We start from the raw sequence: 17473 nt of genomic DNA on the forward strand, positions 1-17473 counted from the left end.
TTCTCTTCCATCTCTTCCATCGGGTTTGTAGTATCACGTGTACACCACGCAGTTATCAAGCCGCTATAACGCCGCTGAGTCGCCAACGCACGCCGCTGACGACGTAGTTTGAATGCGTTAAAGATATAAGGCGCGTCACTAACACTGATATCACCGTCGCGTCCGTGGCTTGGTCGGTAGAGCGTCGCGCTGCGGCCGCAAAGTCCTCGGATCGAAACCTGGCGCCGGATGCTGTTTCTTTTTTAAATATAGAGGAGCACTGCGGACGCCGCCGCCGCCGCCGGCGGTGGATGGTTTGGGGTCGCTTATAAAGTGCACTTAAAACACCCTCAGACCCAGCTATGAGTGATACGCAGCGGCCGCCGTCGGAAACAAAGTGGAAAGGGGGACGTTGTTCGAGCAACTGTTCCCATTCCCGACGTGCGTCTTATCGGATTTTGGACGATACTATATTATCGGCGAAACGACGTAAGCTGCTGCTTTGCAGAAATGTCAGCGTTGTGGGAGTGCCAACAATGAGTGTAAGAGCGCCCTCCTTTACCCCTTTGTTTTTCACAGCGCCATCGGCGTATCGCTCCGAGTTTGTTCCGAGGCTGTTTACCACGCGTTTCTGTGTTCCCTTTCATATTGCTCATAATATTACTGGTAATCTGCACAAGGAGTGACGTAGACAACTCCTGGATCGCAGTTTGTCCATCACGTTCACAAGCGCATGCCTTAGTTTGCGAGACGGCACATGCGCAGTTTTCACGTTCTACGAGCGGAGTATGCGTGACAGAGCCAAGCTGATGCCGGGCACGTACGAAATCGCAGCGCTCTTTTGAGGGCCGACGTCGACAACGTGCGACGTTCGACGTCGACGGCTTCATCAAAATGCATCCTGACCAGATGGGCTTCCGCCACATCCTTGACTTCGAAATGAATATTCGTGTGGAAAACATGAAAGAACCGCCAACAAATAAAAACTCAGACGTAAGAACAGATTCATTCACACCTAGCGTTTTATCTTTCATGGTGTCTTTTCGCAGTGCGCCTTTTATAGAAGCACTAACGACGCACTCAAGCATGCCAACGCTATCTGTGAAGCCGCAGTGCTTATTATTATTTTTTTTTTTCTGGCGGCTTCAAATTTCGCTGCTTCGGGTTACTTTGAAGCGTGTTAAAATATAGGTATTCGACGTGCGGAGGACTCTGTTAGCTTCATGTCTCTCATTCTGTTCTTCCGTGCGAGGAGGCGATGAAACAATCAGCTATTCGTAACACCGTGTTTTTTAGTGCCAAAGGACTTCTATCCTGCCAATCAGAATTTCGTCTCTCCCGCATGAAACCACAGCTAGCTCAGTGTGTGGCTATGTGAACAAAACATGCCTTGTTAGATTATTAGAAGGCTCTGTGGCCGTCATGTTTTGAAATAAAACTGCTCATGCTGTCCCTCCAAAAAATTCTGTCCTAGCAATGCACGTCTGCATAGTAGTGAAGCCGCCTTGAAAGGCCTCTCTGCGAGCTTTGTATTTGTGAAGTGGCTTCAACACGTATATGGGTTCCAGATAAATCTACCTAAAGGGAAAAAAAAGGTTTACCGCATGAGTACTAGAACAACAACAAAAAGAAACGCTAACCCAGACAGCGCCGCTGCAAATCATTAAAATAGCAACACGCAAAACAATGGCCCAGCAATGCTCTACTTTGTTCAAGAAGGGTTTTAAATTGGAAAGAGAAAATGTTTGTTTCGCACGATATTTTGTAGTTGGCGCATCCAAATCGTCCGCAGGTCTTGGTTGTCTCTGTCCCTGTTTTTTTTTTTTTTTAGCAAAGCTTTCTACCTCTGCCAGCCAAAGGTTCTTTCGTGGCATGCGGGACGAGAAAATCCCAAATGCGGCTGCGGAGGGAAGGGTTGTTTTCCCTCACGGAGCATAGTGTAGACGGCGCGGCGAATTTACTCAGCGTTCTCCGCGCGCTCACGCCGGCGGGCGCATCGGCGCGACCCGGCTTTGTCGTCGGCTTTAGCGATGGTTGTTTTGGGCCTGTTTTGGCGCAGCTTCGCGTCCATTGCGAGCTTCCAACGCACGGCTTGATTAAATTGTTCAACAACACCTCCTGGGTAACCCGGACACGACGGAATTAAGTGGTTGTACGGCAAAGATACGTTGATTTTCAGGGCACGAAAACAAAATGTAGAGACCACATACAGACATCTGGCCGCTAAACAAACACTACTGTGGGATCCGTCGACCCCCAAGGACGAGACTCGACCGTCAAGGGGGGAGGGAAGCGACCATGGAGGTCTGTCTTTAATGGAACATCAAAGGGAAGAGAAAGAAGCAATGCGTGCGCTCGTGAAGCGTGATCCCTGATGATGCTGATGCCAGCCAAGAGAGATTGGCCGGAGGCCATCAAGTCTATTAGGTTAGCTGGCTGCAGCAGGTTGATGGCGGTCGATGGCGATGCAGCTGTGATCTCAAAAAGATTCTACATCTTCCCGTCCCCAACGACGTAGAGCGAGCATGCTTATAAAGGGTAGAGACGTTGAAAGGGCAGCCATGATGCAAGTCCCTGCGCAGTCTGTGCGTATAGTCTGGCGTACCCGACGGCACAATACAAAGCGGTGTCGTTTTCGCACACTCTTGTCGGGGTCCAGTACGAGACGAATGGCCCTTGTATTGGCACCGTAGAAAATGTCGATGTGGACGCGGCTCCCTGAAGAAGCAGTCTTGGGGAAACGTGGTCCTTTCAAGCCGTGCATTCCGTAGTCCTCTGTTATCCAAAATTTATCAGCGGTCGGAAGCGCAGTCGTGGGAAGCCCGCTGATTTTTCTCCGGTTCCGAAGGCTGCAGACAAATCGACACGATCGCGTAACTACGGAGTGGGTTTGTAGTAGACAGCCCAATGGGTTATTCTCCGCCGAATTCGAGGTACATATCTTAATTTTAGAGGTCTGTGGACTTGTTTCCTCGGTTATTTGCTGTGGCTGCATAGGAAAATTCTTCGGTTCGTGGGGCGAGTTGCTCCTAGCAGACAGCCCTGAGGGTCCTTCCCACGACGCCGAATGCATCAGTGGCTGGCTTTCCGTTTTCTTTGATAAGTTCTCGTCTGAGGTACCGCATCCTAGGGAAAAGTTCTGGTCGTCGTTCTTGGCCAAGTGACCAGTTCTTCGCTCTGCTCCTTCGCAATTGTCACCTAGGTCACCTTCGGAATTGTCACCTGCCTGGTTGGAGGGAACAGCAAGTTCGTAACTTGCGCCGGCAAAATACATGTTTTTCTTTGGTTCTTCTAGGTCTTCGTTGCACATTGAGGGAACGTGCCGTCGTTTGCAATATGGGCAAACAATCTTCCTTTTACACTGTCGAGCGATGTGTTCATGGGTCAGACAGCGGAAACAACGTCCGTGTTTTGCAAGGAGAGACTTCTTTTGCTCCATAGTGATTTTCTTATCCGAGCATGACACTGTATCGTGCAGGCCGGAACAAAAGAGGCACTGTCGCGTCTCGTTAGCGGCGGCATACGGGGCTGCCGCAGAATGCCGATGTTTCAAAGTTGCCGTTTGACGCTGTTCTCTTGGTTCGACATTCGCCTTAAACTTCGTTCTCAGAGGCACGCTCAGTGTAACTGCTTCCAGACACTCAAGTTCGACTCCAAAGAAGATAATCAAATCGTCGAACTGTTTCTTGTGGTCTGTTAGTTGGGGCTGACGCTCCACTCCGGTTGACGATAAAGCAGTAGACGACGTCTTAGAATGCCGGTGGTACCTCAGGACCATGTCTCGGGGGAGTGCCCGAAGGAGTATCTCACGTAGCATAACACAATAGGTCTCTGGGCTTGTGCCAAGTGCATTCAAGCTTCTGCAGTGTATCTGCACCTCGTCGTAAAGCTTTCGAAGTTGTGCGACGTCACTCGACGACGAAACTGCTCTGATGTCAATCAGTGCCCGTAGATGGTCTTGCGCAATTCGAGTCTGATCGGCGAACCGCTTCAGGAGTATTTCTATTGCGTCGTTATAGCACTGTTCTGTAATGGGACTGTAATGGGACTGTAATGGGACTGTTCTGCACTGTTCTGCACTGCTTGCCACGGATGGGACTTCGTTTTCTAAATTGGTGAATACCAATTCGGTTGTGTTTTACCAGGTATTACAAAAGCTCAAAGGAGGAAGTGGTTCTGATGAATAGCGATTATAAGAGTTCCCTCAGCTTTCTCGCAATTCTCAAACTTTCCAAACTAACTAGTTCAAATCGGCATAAATGGGAATCACTAAGCTCACATGCCGAATTGTTTCGGTGTCCGCGCTTGTGTCGCACAGTGATGTAGCTCCAAGCTAGCACATCAGGATTGCTAGGTTCCGCTGTCTCACCCTAAGAAAGACGTTCCCCTCCATTTTCTTTCTCCCGACTCACGGCCGGGCTACAGCGACGGCGTACGCCGCTCTAGCCCGACCGTGGCCGACGCTGCTGCTGCGTCCGGAACACCGCCCCTGCGAGTTCTAGGTAACGGCTGGCAGAATTTCTGGTTTCACTTTTTGTAGAGCCACGTTTGGGAATTCAAGTGACGTCACATGGACAATTATTGTGGGTGTTGTTTACAGCTTTGCTTTCCAACCACCTTCACAGCGTGGATCGGAGCCCATTTTTGTTTGCGGGTCGGTTGTGATAAGATGAATTGTGTATATAATATTTTCAATTTGCAGTAACGCAGCTGACTCGTTTAAAGGACGCGGGCGTAAAACGATAATGAACGAGGAAGAATTCCGACCGACTTCGCCGGACGAAATCGTGGAGCGGATAGAAGACATTTATTTCAAATGTTTCGAAATAAACGACGAGCATGACGAGCGGCGACTTTTGCTCGGAAAGGTACAAAGGGCACCGCTGCCTGCATACGTCGCTCGAGGAGGAAAATGATTCACACCCAGCCTCACCGCGGCATACCCCCTTACTCAAGAACACAAGCAAACTTTGTTTTCAAATTTCTATTTAGCGCAAGGCCGTGTCTAGAGTGCCGTCCGACGGTATTATAAGCATTCCACTATATCGACGTCCACCGGCGTTTTACAACATATTTGCCGCGTCTGGTAGTAGATCACTCTAGATAACGCAATGCTAGACAACCTAACCTAAACATAACATAAGGTAACCTAACGCAAACAAAGAAATAATTTGCAACACCAAAACTAACCTAAGGCATAAAAATTGCACTTCAATTCAATAATGAAAAAAGAAAACCGAGTCAGGAGCAGGTCTCGAACCACAGACTTTCGGATTAAGTAGCTAAGACGGATCCTCTACACTAAAACGACAGATTATTTAGCCTTTGCTAGCCCAGTGTTAAAAAATTCCCCCGCATTTCCCCGAGGGGGAGAATGTGAAAGTGCGAATGCACGGTTGTCGGCCCGCTTGCGGCGCTTGCGCTCGGCCCCCGCAGCCCACCGCCTCGCCGCCTTCTCTTCCATCTCTTCCATCGGGTTTGTAGTATCACGTGTACACCACGCAGTTATCAAGCCGCTATAGCGCCGCTGAGTCGCCAACGCACGCCGCTGACGACGTAGTTTGAATGCGTTAAAGATATAAGGCGCGTTACTAACACTGATATCAGCGACGCGTCCGTGGCTTAGTCGGTAGAGCGTAGCGCTGCGGCCGCAAAGTCCTCGGATCGAAACCTGGCGCCGGATGCTGTTTTTTTTATATATAGAGAGGAGGACTGCAAACGCCGCCGCCGACGCCGCCGCCGCCGCCGGCGGTGGAAGGTTTGGGGTCGCTTATAAAGTGCATTCGCACTTAATATTCGAATGTCGTCGGACGGCACTGTAGCCATGCCTGCAACGATTAGCTAGGGTGCCGTCGGACGGCACTCTAGACACTGCGTTAGCGCAATCCTGAGTCGATCAGGGCAATGGCACTTAAAGGGACCGTGCAACATATTTTATACCCCTGACACACGCGCGCCTGAAAGGCCTTTGCAGAGGACTGCTACTGAAACGGCGTTCGCCTCGGTGACGCGCGACAAAGGAGAATCTCCGTCACCGCAGCGGGCATTTCCCGTAAGGGTTGTTTGCCTATCTGCTTTCCCGGACAAAAAGGAGCGGCTAGCGGCGCAGCCTCGTAAGCAGGCGCTTGCAAATCATAAGCTTCTCAGAACTTAGTGAGACCAAATGCGATTTCATATTGCTTTCATAAATTGTTAAAACTGCAATTAAATTAAATTGCACCAAGCAAACTTAATCGTAATGTATTTTTCTAAACATGTGCCCACTGTAGCCAGATTAGGAACGGAACATAGGCTAAAAAAAAGCCCTCCATCATGGCTGTTTACTACAAATATGTGAAATTACCATTTATTTTTTCTAAACAACAATAAAACGCACGGTTTCTCTCTGAAATAATAAAGCTCTATTAGCCGCACTTTATTTTTGTTATTGTGCATGTTTTTCCACAGAACTGCTAGAGCCACTTTAATGGTGTGTCAGTTACGGGAACTACATAAAGGAGATCGTGGGTTGCTGTGCGTCGGGAGCGCCACTCCTTTCCACAAAATATCTTTTGACGTGGTGAAAGGGGTTTAGTTTAAAGGAGGTCTAGCGTTGCCGAGTGTCACAAGTATCAAACATTTTTTCCGAAATCCTAAATGCTTTCAGAACTCAGTCAACAAACACATCCAGTATTTAGAATAGATGGTCACAAAATACCTCAGCCCAACATTAATGCTCTATGCCTATGAGATAACTTAGAGACTTGCCCAAGAAAACTTTCTCTCTTTCCTGGTATTGGCGTTTTTCTAGCGCTTTAATTACGGCATTACAGCGGTGTAGCGACTATTGGCCGACCGTCTTTCCGTTGCAGCAGTAAACGCATTTGATAGCCACTTTAAAAAGAAAGCCACAAAAACTAAGCAGCAACAGAACGCGTATCTGGTGCAAAGAGTGAATCCCGCAGCGACGCTGCGTGTTGGCGATAACTATAGCTTTCGCAGTGCTTCCATACGCGAAGGAAAGAGTGAAAGCGTTTATCGGAAGTGTTGCAGAGTCCCTTTAAAATTTGCAGGGCAGGCATTTTTTTGAACACTATAGTCGACCGCAGATCGTTTGCAGAAGTCGCGGATTAGGTATCAAAATATGAAATCGGGTGGAAGGCGTACTACCTGAAATAAGAGAAAGTAGTGGAGTTGCGCTGAACATGCAATATGGACTGACAACTGGTAAAACACCAGAGTAACAGAGTGGCTATCGAGAGACAAGGATGGAGGTTGTGGAAGACCATTCACTCGACGCAGGAATGAGATAAAAAAATTAGATGGCCAGTGCAGTTTTCGCCGCAATAAATCTGCTTACATGCTTTGATGATAAATGCCTGGCGTACCATTGGGGCAGGTACCTTTCATTTTCACGTGGCACCTATTGACGCAGCAACTACACTTTTTTTACCGTCCCCAGTTCACCTTAACGCATCTTAAACGTCTTAATAAGCCTTCGTCCATCGTAACCTACCTTAATCCTACTTTATAATCATTAGGCCATTCTTATTCACCTTAATACATCTTAATTTGCGTTAAATAATCCTAATCACACATTTCTCAAGTTTACAAATTACTACTGTCACCCGCTATTCAATCAGTAATGAACTTTGGTAACCAATAGCCATCTCGTATACACAGATTGCATGCTTTGGTTCGATTCTGGCCTCCCTTGGGTCCCGTGATATTTTTTGTACTTGATGATGCACCGTTTGTGTCGACGTCAATGTCATTCAAGGTCCCCTTTCAATGAGGTCTGCAAGTTGGAAGGAGCAGTTGGAATTCTGTAGGAAGGGCCTTCGTCCCGCCGGGGCAATAAATAGTTTGATGATGATGATGATCATCATCATGATGGTGATGGCGATGACGACCGCAGCGGCAGAAACAGCGTTTGGCTTTTTGGGTTGTGCAGCCCACTAGAAAGAACCCATGCCTTCGGACTGCTGCTAACTAGTATATCCAAATAATAGACTACGTGGTACAAACACCCCAATAAAGTGACGAATTCATCTAGTAACCGGAGTTCCTCACTCAGAACGCGTAGGTTGAGAAGTATTTCGGTGGAGAAGTATTTAGAGCGGGAATAAAACATGTTGTTGGGCTAGTGGGTACACACTTAATCGGAGGCATAGCTCAAAGAAGACGAGGACGGTGGCAGACGCGACAGGCGCTTGGAGCGGATATGCATGTTGTTTCGTGATGTTCCAGGTCATGTCATATCTACCTACAGAAGTGCAGCAAGGCTAAGTCTGCGGGTGTCTTTAAATTATATGGGAGGTGGCGTTCATCACAGGTTAAAGGATTGTTTTGAAGTCGTCAAATGTATTCAAGATGTGTAAAGGAAGCAGGCTGCTTGAAAAGTTGTAGTCTTAGAAAGCCAGTGACAATATTGCAAAAAGAAATCATTGATTATTTATGCGACATTTAGCCTGAATGTATGTAGCTGCAGGACAACATTTGCTACGGCGTCCGTAAATTTTCTCTTTTGAAAGCAAAATAATAATTATTAAGCACATGGTGGAGGTTGAGGGAGTGTGGTCAGCCTACTTGGTCCAAGAGGACGCGAGTCCGCGCTGCTTCCAACGCTCTGGTCACCAGGGCTTGCCGTTGCTCCGGAGATGACCGGGAAACGTTGTTTGTGTCTCAAATAAAAATGAAGTACACTCGGATATAATTTTTACCAAGCTACTAGGTGACGTGAATGTTAATTCCATGTAACCATCGTCGAGAAAATTTCTTTTGCTTGCGTGTTGGGCATGTGCGTGCAAGCACGTCTTATTGTATTATGTATATGTAAGTACCTCGCCGCTCTTGTTTAGTCGCAGGTGGGGCCGAGGTATGCGCATGTGCCGGATTCTGGATGTATTTATGCGAACGCCGGTGTGTGCGATTGTTCGTGCACAATATTTTTAAGCACTCCATGGCCCCCTAAATCAGCCACTGTCTGTAACCTGTCGGTTCAAGTTTGGGCATTCCGGTTACATCTAAGGTCACCAAGGTGCCGTAAATATTGCGTATAAAGCCACGAGGTTGAGCATGGCTGAATGTGTCTCCGGTGTCATGTTTCCTGCAGTGACTGGCCTCCCGGTGTGGCTGTCCATTCTAGTCAACGGAACCGTCTGCGCCTTTTACACGACTATTGTGAGTACCACGATACATGAAACTCGCAGACATGAAAACGCTGCCCTAGTTACACGTTTTTCCTTAGGGAAATACTCTTACATACAAATAGCTTCAACGATGGGCATGGCAGCTTTAGTAATGGAAATGGTGATTACTGAGGCGGCGAGATTTCCTCCGGTGTATTTAAACTTTCTTTTCCCTTCTGTAGCTCGGATGTTGTACTTGGCGAATCGGCCCGGTGCAACCTTGTGCCAGCTCATGATAATGTATACATATATAGTCACGCGCAAAACATTCCTAAATATTGCCTGCTGTCGACGACGAGTGCACCTTTGCACTCGCCGTGTCTAACCGTGCCTAATTGGCTGCGCAGTGGCCTTCCGCTTCTGAAATGAACGTAACAGGTGCCGATGCGACCAATCACAACCTTTCTGCCCAGGGAGGAATCAAGGCTGTCGTTTGGACTGACGTCGTGCAGATGCTGCTGATGCTTTCCGGGTTCATGATCGTCGCCATCAAGGTAAAACCATTTTCCTCTGGGAACGGGAGCGGAACAAAGAAATAAATTTGTGGGCATTCTCATGGTGGGTTGTCGGGCGCTTTGATTATCATGTTTCGAGGCTTTCTGGGATTCATTGAATGAATTATTTTCAAATCCCCAAACACACCGCGTCAACTAAATGCCATTTCAGTCAAAATGGTCAGCGCGGTTCGCACCTGGTTTGCTTATAAAAACATTATCTCGTATAAATTCCATCACTGACAGCAGAGTGAAAGAGGGTGGGAGGGTGAGCAGTGCAATAGATTAGACGGGCTCGCTCAAAGCAAAGCTTCTAAACATCTCTCTTCATTGCTGCGGGGGAGAACCGACGTATCGTGTATACAGTGTGGGGCCCGTTTTTTGATACAGAGCCCTTTATAAGATTCCCGGGTCCTCGGTTCCCGCTTGAGCCCAAACCTTGATTTCGACCAACTAAAATCTCGCGTTTACATTGTTTGCAATGCGTTTGCAAACTCAAGCGCATTCAGCGTCTTTGAAATGACAAAAGCATCATCGACACATAAAAAAGCTTGTACAACACCTTCTTCAGTTCTTCAGTGTATCTCAGGTGCAGCTTTCAGCCTGAACAAAGTTGTTCCGCGGCTTAATACGCCGAAGTTCTTCGGTGATAAACGCAACATCTTGCTCAGATATTGCTCCGAGGGTTAGCTTGTTTTGTACGCAGTTTCAAGTTTGGGAGATGGTTTTACCTCCGTCCTGATACTCGCTAGCAACCAACTGTAGTTCCGTGGGCAGTGACGTTTCGCAATGACACACAAAACTTTTCAACGTTCGGCTGTGCATTCTTGCAGAAAGCGAATTTAAGGTCACTCCTTGAGTAATGTGCAACCCTTCTGACTTTTTCCAATGATTTTCGTGGTTCCTGAATGGTCTAGTTTTTGAGAGAAATCGTCAAGGTCAGGCAGACATCTCGAAATTACGAAAATGCGCAAACTTACCTACCTTAGCACAACACCACCAGTAAGTTCACTTCGCCCCATTCTTGAATTGGCTGCTGGAACGGTTGTGCCAGTCGAACTTTTTGCGTGCAGTGTGGGAATTTTCGCGCTGGTAGAAGCCGCCAGCTCGCTATCTGTCGCTGATGGGTTATGCGACTGGCCGCGAGTGCGAATGAGCGCTCTTTATTCTAGGGCGCTGAAAGTCAACCAGGTCAGTGCCCTGGTGCTGTAAGTCTTACATCGAAGTTTATGACCTTCAAAGCCAAAAAATTGGAACGAACGTGGTATAGAATGAAAATATTATTTATTTATTTATTTATTTATTTATTTATTTATTTATTTATTTATTTATTTATTTATTTATTTATTTATTTATTTATTTATTTATTTATTTATTTATTTATTTATTTATTTATTTATTTATTTATTTATTTATTTATTTATTTATTTATTTATTTATTTATTTATTTATTTATTTATTTATTTATTTATTTATTTATTTATTTATTTATTTATTTATTTATTTATACTGCCAGCTTTAACTCTGGAGCCTGTTGCAGGATTGGGGTATACATAACAAATAAGCGCGCTCCTTTTGTAGCCATGAAATCACTCTTCAGTGGGTACCTGGTCACTCGGACATACAAGGCAATATTAGATCCGACGCAGCCGCCAGCGCAGGCCACTTGCTGAGCAACACAACCCAGCTTCCTTTCTCCCGAGAGGACAGCAACGCCCTTATCCTCGCAAGTGGATGGGCTGCACAAAGGTCGGAGTGGCAGGACCCTCACCGCAGGTATCTGCCACTGCACGCTATTGACCCGCATTGTGACTTCCGTTTTCCACGCGGCCTCAACAAGCGGTGTGAAGTAGTTCTGCACCGACTGCGCCTGAATGTGGCGTTTACTCGGAGTTTTAAGTTTAAGATTGGTTGGGAAGATTCCCCCCTGTGCCGGACTTGCGGTGTGCGCGAGACGGTAAATCACTTGCTCTGCGTCTGCCCTCGATACGCTGCTGCGCGAAAAACTGCAGCGAGCTCCCTCTCTCGTGTACGTCATGGAGGCAGCCTCGAACTTTTTCATTTTCTTGGGCCTTGGGCCAATAGTGCTGACAGTACCTTAGGTACAAAAGTACTGCTCCAGTTCCTACGAGAGACTGAACTGGACAAATCTCTCTAGATCAGAGACAGAGCAAGTGTGTCACGATATCTTCTCTTTCGCACTGTGGCGCTCATCTATTTATTTTTCTTGGGTTGGTGTTGTTACTTTTTTTCCCGTCGTTTACTTTTCATTTTGTTTAAGCGTTTCCATTAACGATTTTCTTTTCAATTGTATTTTTTTTGTCCGGACTCTGTTGGCAGCAATCTCTTGTTTTTCTTGTCCTTTTTTTCATTTTTTTTAACGCTTCCTGTTTGTCTTCTTCCTACTGTAACCCTGATGTCTGATATGCACCACTCATCAACGTAGTCACCCCCCATCTGGTGTAGCAAGCCTTGTCCCTAGCAGGGCTGACCTCACCAGTTCACATTAAAGAGCATTCTCTCTCTCTCACAATAGCAGAAACAGGGATGGAGGTGAAAACTACCACATCAGCCAAATAGACTACACACATAAAGTAGAAAATAAAAAGGATAACAACGATTATGCATTACATATAGTAACACGTGAAAGTTTCAGCAATAGAGAGTACGGAACACTATCAAGACGTAGTATTTAACAAAGGTTAGATAATTTAGAAGTAAAATTATCAAGGCATGAATTAGTTACAATTTCGTTAGGAATACAATTCCATTCTCTTATCACAAAGGGTAAATAAGAGTATTTAAAGTTATAATTGTGGAACCTGTACTCTATGTTTGTCGTGCTTTGTTATTGTAGACCTGGTGGGTGGGATGGAGTAACAAATTTCTTACAAGGTTACATTTTAAGGCCGCCATGGATTAGTTGAAAAAAAATTTCAGGTGTAAAATTAGGACTGTGTGTGAGCGTAAATAAGCAATGTGTATAATCTTTCTCGGTACTCTAGCGAGGACTAACTAGTGTGCTTTACAAAAAACACACCAAGATAAGACCATGAGAGCATGCGTAAAATGAAGTGGCGTTATTCCGAATGCAACAATATCTCCGTGCCTGGATTACAACTTCAATCTTGATGAGAATATTTTCGTAAGCACAATTACCTACTCGTACTATCTTATTATTAATCACGATATCTACAAACAGTCGTAAATGACAGTGCCAAAGCTAGGAATTCCAACTGAAATTTCCTTCTCTATAGACTGAAAAAGCATGAAGCCCGCATTTTTCTTCGCATGAGTTGTTCGCATGTGACTGAAGCACCAAATTTGAGAGGAAATACAATATTAACTGCAACACGAATTTGAGTGCGGTCAGTTGATAGATAATTTGGCGTGAAACAGCGCAAAAACACAGGACGACACAGGACACAGACGCAGGACACAGGATGCCGGACGCAGGACACAGACGCAGCGCTGAAGTATGCTTGGGACGGAGCACAATTCCATCGAAAGCTAAAAGAGAAATGTTATGGCTCACGCCTTGTTTTCTCATTCTTCTTGCGGCTCCGCGCCGTGCAGGGCTGTATGATGGCTGGTGGTGTCGGCGCAGTTTTCGCTACTGTTGACAAGCAAGGACTGCTGGAGTTTTTCGAGTAAGTACACAGCCTTGGTAAGCGAGGGACCTTGCTGAATTTGACCTCGAGCATCTCGTCAATCTTATACATCTACTATACTGCCGTTTCAAAGCGCTTCGGAAGGCCTTCGAACCAATTGTCTATTTACGGCTCGTGGAAAATACACAGGGTGCACTTCCAAGGGAGCAAACAACTGTCAAATGGAAGTCCCCGTGTAGCACAGGAATAACTCATATTTCTCAGCCCCGCTGCAGTCTATAATCCTCACTATTCAATTTGAGGTCGTGTTATCGCTTCGGCATATAGGTTGAGCCCCGTATTCCACATACATATTGATTTCGAATTCAACATTGCCTCAAACTTGAGGTCACAACCCAAATGACTTAATAGTCCCAATTTGTTGCCAACGTAAAAGAGGTGCGAATACCCTCGAGAATGATCAGCGTGTTTGCCACTGCATTGAATAAATGCAACACACGCATACACGCGCACACGCACAAGTAAAGAGAGATAAAAAATTATTTTCTCTGCTAATATTTACTTGTCAAAAGCTTATTTTTTGTCGAGAGTGTTAAATTGGGCTTGTCGGGGATGCATTCTTGTAGGCTAAGCGCGAGACAGACACAGGACGAGACAAGAGAAGGGACGAGGACGAGCGCTGTGTGGGTTTGACGCGGCGAAGATACTACGCCTGCAGGCTATGAGACGAGTAGTATTGGAGGGCTCCTTGTTAATTTTGACAACTTGGGATCTTTAAATTGTGTCTAAACCTCGACACAAGGGTGTTTTTGATTTTAGCCTGCATCTGAAAAGCGGCCACCACGGCCGGGATCGAACCCCCGTCCTTTGGCTCAGCAGCACAATGTCATATAGCCACTGCGCTACCCCGGGGGGGGTCTGTTAAGCTCTTCCGTATCTTCCTGGCCGCTCTATACAACAGTCACCTAATCGTTAGAGAATACTGAAAGAGCTGGAATGATGTTGACATCATTAAGGAACACGGCTCTTTGGTGTCTACTTTTAAAACAATGACGCAGAAATCATCTTGCTGCATATACAACCTTGATATCTTTCTCGCTCTATGTCAGTGATGTTCATTAATAATAAAACGCTGGCTGGGTTTTCATAGAGGGTGTGCGCTGCCGACAAAAAGTAAGAATTAACGTTATGAGCCAAACAACCTACGGTGAAACAGAATGAAGAATATTATTACTGATTTGTCATTGAAGCCCAACGCCGAGGAGAGTTGTTCTGTGAGCGACAAGCGAGGGAGGCATGACGTCACGCGATTATAGCCTACCTGTCAAGCCTAAACCAAATGGCTAAATGAGCCGCACTGCTTTTTGATACCTGTTTTTTGTTGAAACTGAAGCATAGCTTGAGATGCATTTTTTAAACCTTAACACGACCTCACGAAAATATTTTTGGCGTACCTGCGTTGTTTTCCTTTCATTTGGTTTCAACCAAAGTTGAGACACCCTGTGCGTCTCCACTTTTAGCAACGGTTGACCTTTCACGTGGAACGTAAATACAAGCAATCTGTGACCGCTTTCGTCGGCAGTGTGAGCTTCGACCTTCAGAAAACTTTCACCTTCTGGAGTGTCACCATCGGGTCTACGGTCATCTGGACTACGGGATTCTGCACCAACCAGACCATGATCCAGAGATTCTGTGCCCTGGGGTCCATACGCAAAGCCCGCACGTGAGGAACCTTGCTCTCCACCCCGAGTCATGTTCAAGGGGTCCAACATTACATTTTCCGACCGTTGAAATTCGTTGCACGATCAAACAACTAAACATTATATCTATTTGCTCACGAGAACTCTCGCCTAACGTGTACACTTAGTGTGGCACGCTGAAACATTCACTGGCCTGGTTTGAAGCCCCGTATCGCTTGGCGATAATAAGTAAGATATGTCGGTAAGCAATGAGTTTATATTGCAATACTGAGCATGCATGCAGGCATAGTCCATAGCGATGCATACGTAATTCATTTACGGTCTAATAACGTGCAAACTAACGAGCAATGAAACTTCGGGCTAAACAACATTAGTTCAGTTACCCCCGGAAAGTCGAAACTGTTCATTGGTTTTTAATCACTGTAGGAAAACCTACTCAGTGCGCTTTTCCGTGCTCTCTTACAACCTCTCTAGATCACCCGCACGGTACACAAGCTCTCACCTCATTTCAGATTCACAGATGCAGTGGCCAAAAATGTAGACACATACGTGTAAGCACAGATGGTTCTACGGTAATTTCTACGTAGCCTGACACCGAACAGTTTTAACGTTGCTACTCAGTCAATGATGCGGCGCAAACGCTGTTGCAAAGTGATGTAACGTAAGCGCGAAGCGCTTAGTGATGTTGATAGTGTATAGGCTGGGGCAATGCCCAAACAGCCGTGTTTACTAGCTGTTGTTCCCTGTCGCACTCTTTTTGGATTTAGCCCACTGTATTCGCGGAGCTGTTCACCGATCACTGCTCACCGATCTGTTCACCGATCCCCAAACACTGTTCACCGATCAACCGGTTCGTTTCCAGGTCGCTGTACATCAACATGGTGGGCGTTGGTGCAACGCTGTCGTTTGCGGCTTTCTGTGGCCTGGTGCTCTTCGCACTCTATTACCAATGTGACCCGGTGAAGGCGTCTGTGATCAAAAAGTACGATGAGGTGGGTACAACCGAACACACCAGCGAACCTATGCTGCTTAATCATCCGCATTGTCGCGATTTCACACCCCGTGCTCTCTGTGGGTGGCGGGATTAAACAAAGTGGGTGCAAACGGTAAAGCCCTCGAGAATGTAGAATGGCGGACTTTAAAGGGACTGACAAGCGAATTTCGTCGAGCATGTGTTCTCTATCCCAAATGAAAGGGCATTACCCGGAACGGTTTTGCTGATAGCGTGCTAGAACTTCTTAAACCGGAATTTTTAGGTCTACGAGCCGCAGTTCAAACTATCATAAGCTGTTACTCCTCCAGAAAAAAAGCTTTGCGTGCAATATAAGGCTATCATGGCAAGCCGATTGTACTGCCCACACACCCTATATTTAAGAAGTATAGAATCCTAAACCCCAAACAAATATACTATTTCCGCCTGCGCCAGTGTATACACCGAAACCGCGTAAATTCCTCACTTCACGAAACACGAGAAACTAAATAGCTACCTGCGTGCTCCAAAAAAAAAAAACCGTACCCAAAATTCGCACAAACTATAGCTAACAATGTATACAGTTTCAAGTGCCCGCAGTTCTTAATATGAGACATGTGCAAGAAATTTCTTAAGATATGCTAAGAAATACTTGATAGAATGTAATCCAGAACTTCTCTGAAGCCTCTGTGTCTTCACGTGTTTTTGGTGTTTTTCCCTGGAAATTTGTTATACTCGTTATTTTTACTCTTACGCGTGTACATGGTTACACTCCTATATTCTCAACCCTTAATCTGTGCGTTGCAGTATTTATTACTTGGTCTTTTGTTATGATCTTTTTAATTTTTACTCTTACGTGCGTATGTACTCAATTGTATGCACTGCACAAGTATGTACTCTTAACCTTTCCACCTGGGGTTGTTATTTGGTCTTTTGTCGTGTACAGGACATGTGTAAAGGCGCACTGCCTGTTTTGTAATGATATGTTATCGCTCCTATTCTGTCTATTTCCTGTACTATTCAGTAACGGCTGCTCAACGGCTTTAAAACTGTAAAGAGAGCCGAGGACTTGTCAGGCCTCGTGGCCTTTTGTCTCGGCTTCCTCTTTCGCTTCAGAAAGAAAGTAAACTTCCGGAAGGTGTCCTGTCAAAACTAATGCTGGCAACCATGACAAAGAGCAATATACGTTCGTAACATACTTTTGTATGTTGCTTTTGTATGTATGCGAGATGAAAAGCGGTTTATTTAAAAACTGTTCTCCAGCTAAAAAATAATGAACTCTTTCTTATCTCTTATGCATTCTTATTCTTAAGAATGCATTCTTGTGTATTCTTCTTATTTAGGCTTTCTTATTCTTTTATGCATTTTCATATGATATTCTTCTATCCAACCGCCAATCCAGGTTTACGAAACCGCAACTTAGCGCTTCGTTGCACGCGATTAACCTTTTGCGGCGCTCTTCGAAAGTGCACAACAGAAGATAACGATGTAAACCTGTACAAATACTCCTGCTAATAAGTTTTCGATACGTGAAAAAAATGTTTAGGTT

At 45.8% G+C, this 17473-nt stretch overlaps 1 protein-coding gene across 1 annotated transcript in view; it reads left to right on the forward strand.

Moving 5' to 3' along the window:
• Window positions 1–17473, forward strand: part of LOC144179586 (sodium-coupled monocarboxylate transporter 2-like) — a 107630-nt gene that overhangs the window by 39791 nt on the left and 50366 nt on the right. The window contains exons 5-9 of the mRNA XM_077707997.1: window positions 9074–9141; window positions 9563–9643; window positions 13220–13293; window positions 14837–14977; window positions 15817–15946. Coding sequence (XP_077564123.1) covers window positions 9074–9141; window positions 9563–9643; window positions 13220–13293; window positions 14837–14977; window positions 15817–15946 — 494 coding nt within the window. The remainder of the gene's footprint in view (window positions 1–9073; window positions 9142–9562; window positions 9644–13219; window positions 13294–14836; window positions 14978–15816; window positions 15947–17473) is intronic.

This window comes from Haemaphysalis longicornis, unplaced genomic scaffold, assembly GCF_048455015.1.
Source record: "Haemaphysalis longicornis isolate Haplotype H1 unplaced genomic scaffold, Haemaphysalis longicornis Haplotype H1 scaffold_4, whole genome shotgun sequence".
Classification (NCBI taxonomy): domain Eukaryota; kingdom Metazoa; phylum Arthropoda; class Arachnida; order Ixodida; family Ixodidae; genus Haemaphysalis; species Haemaphysalis longicornis.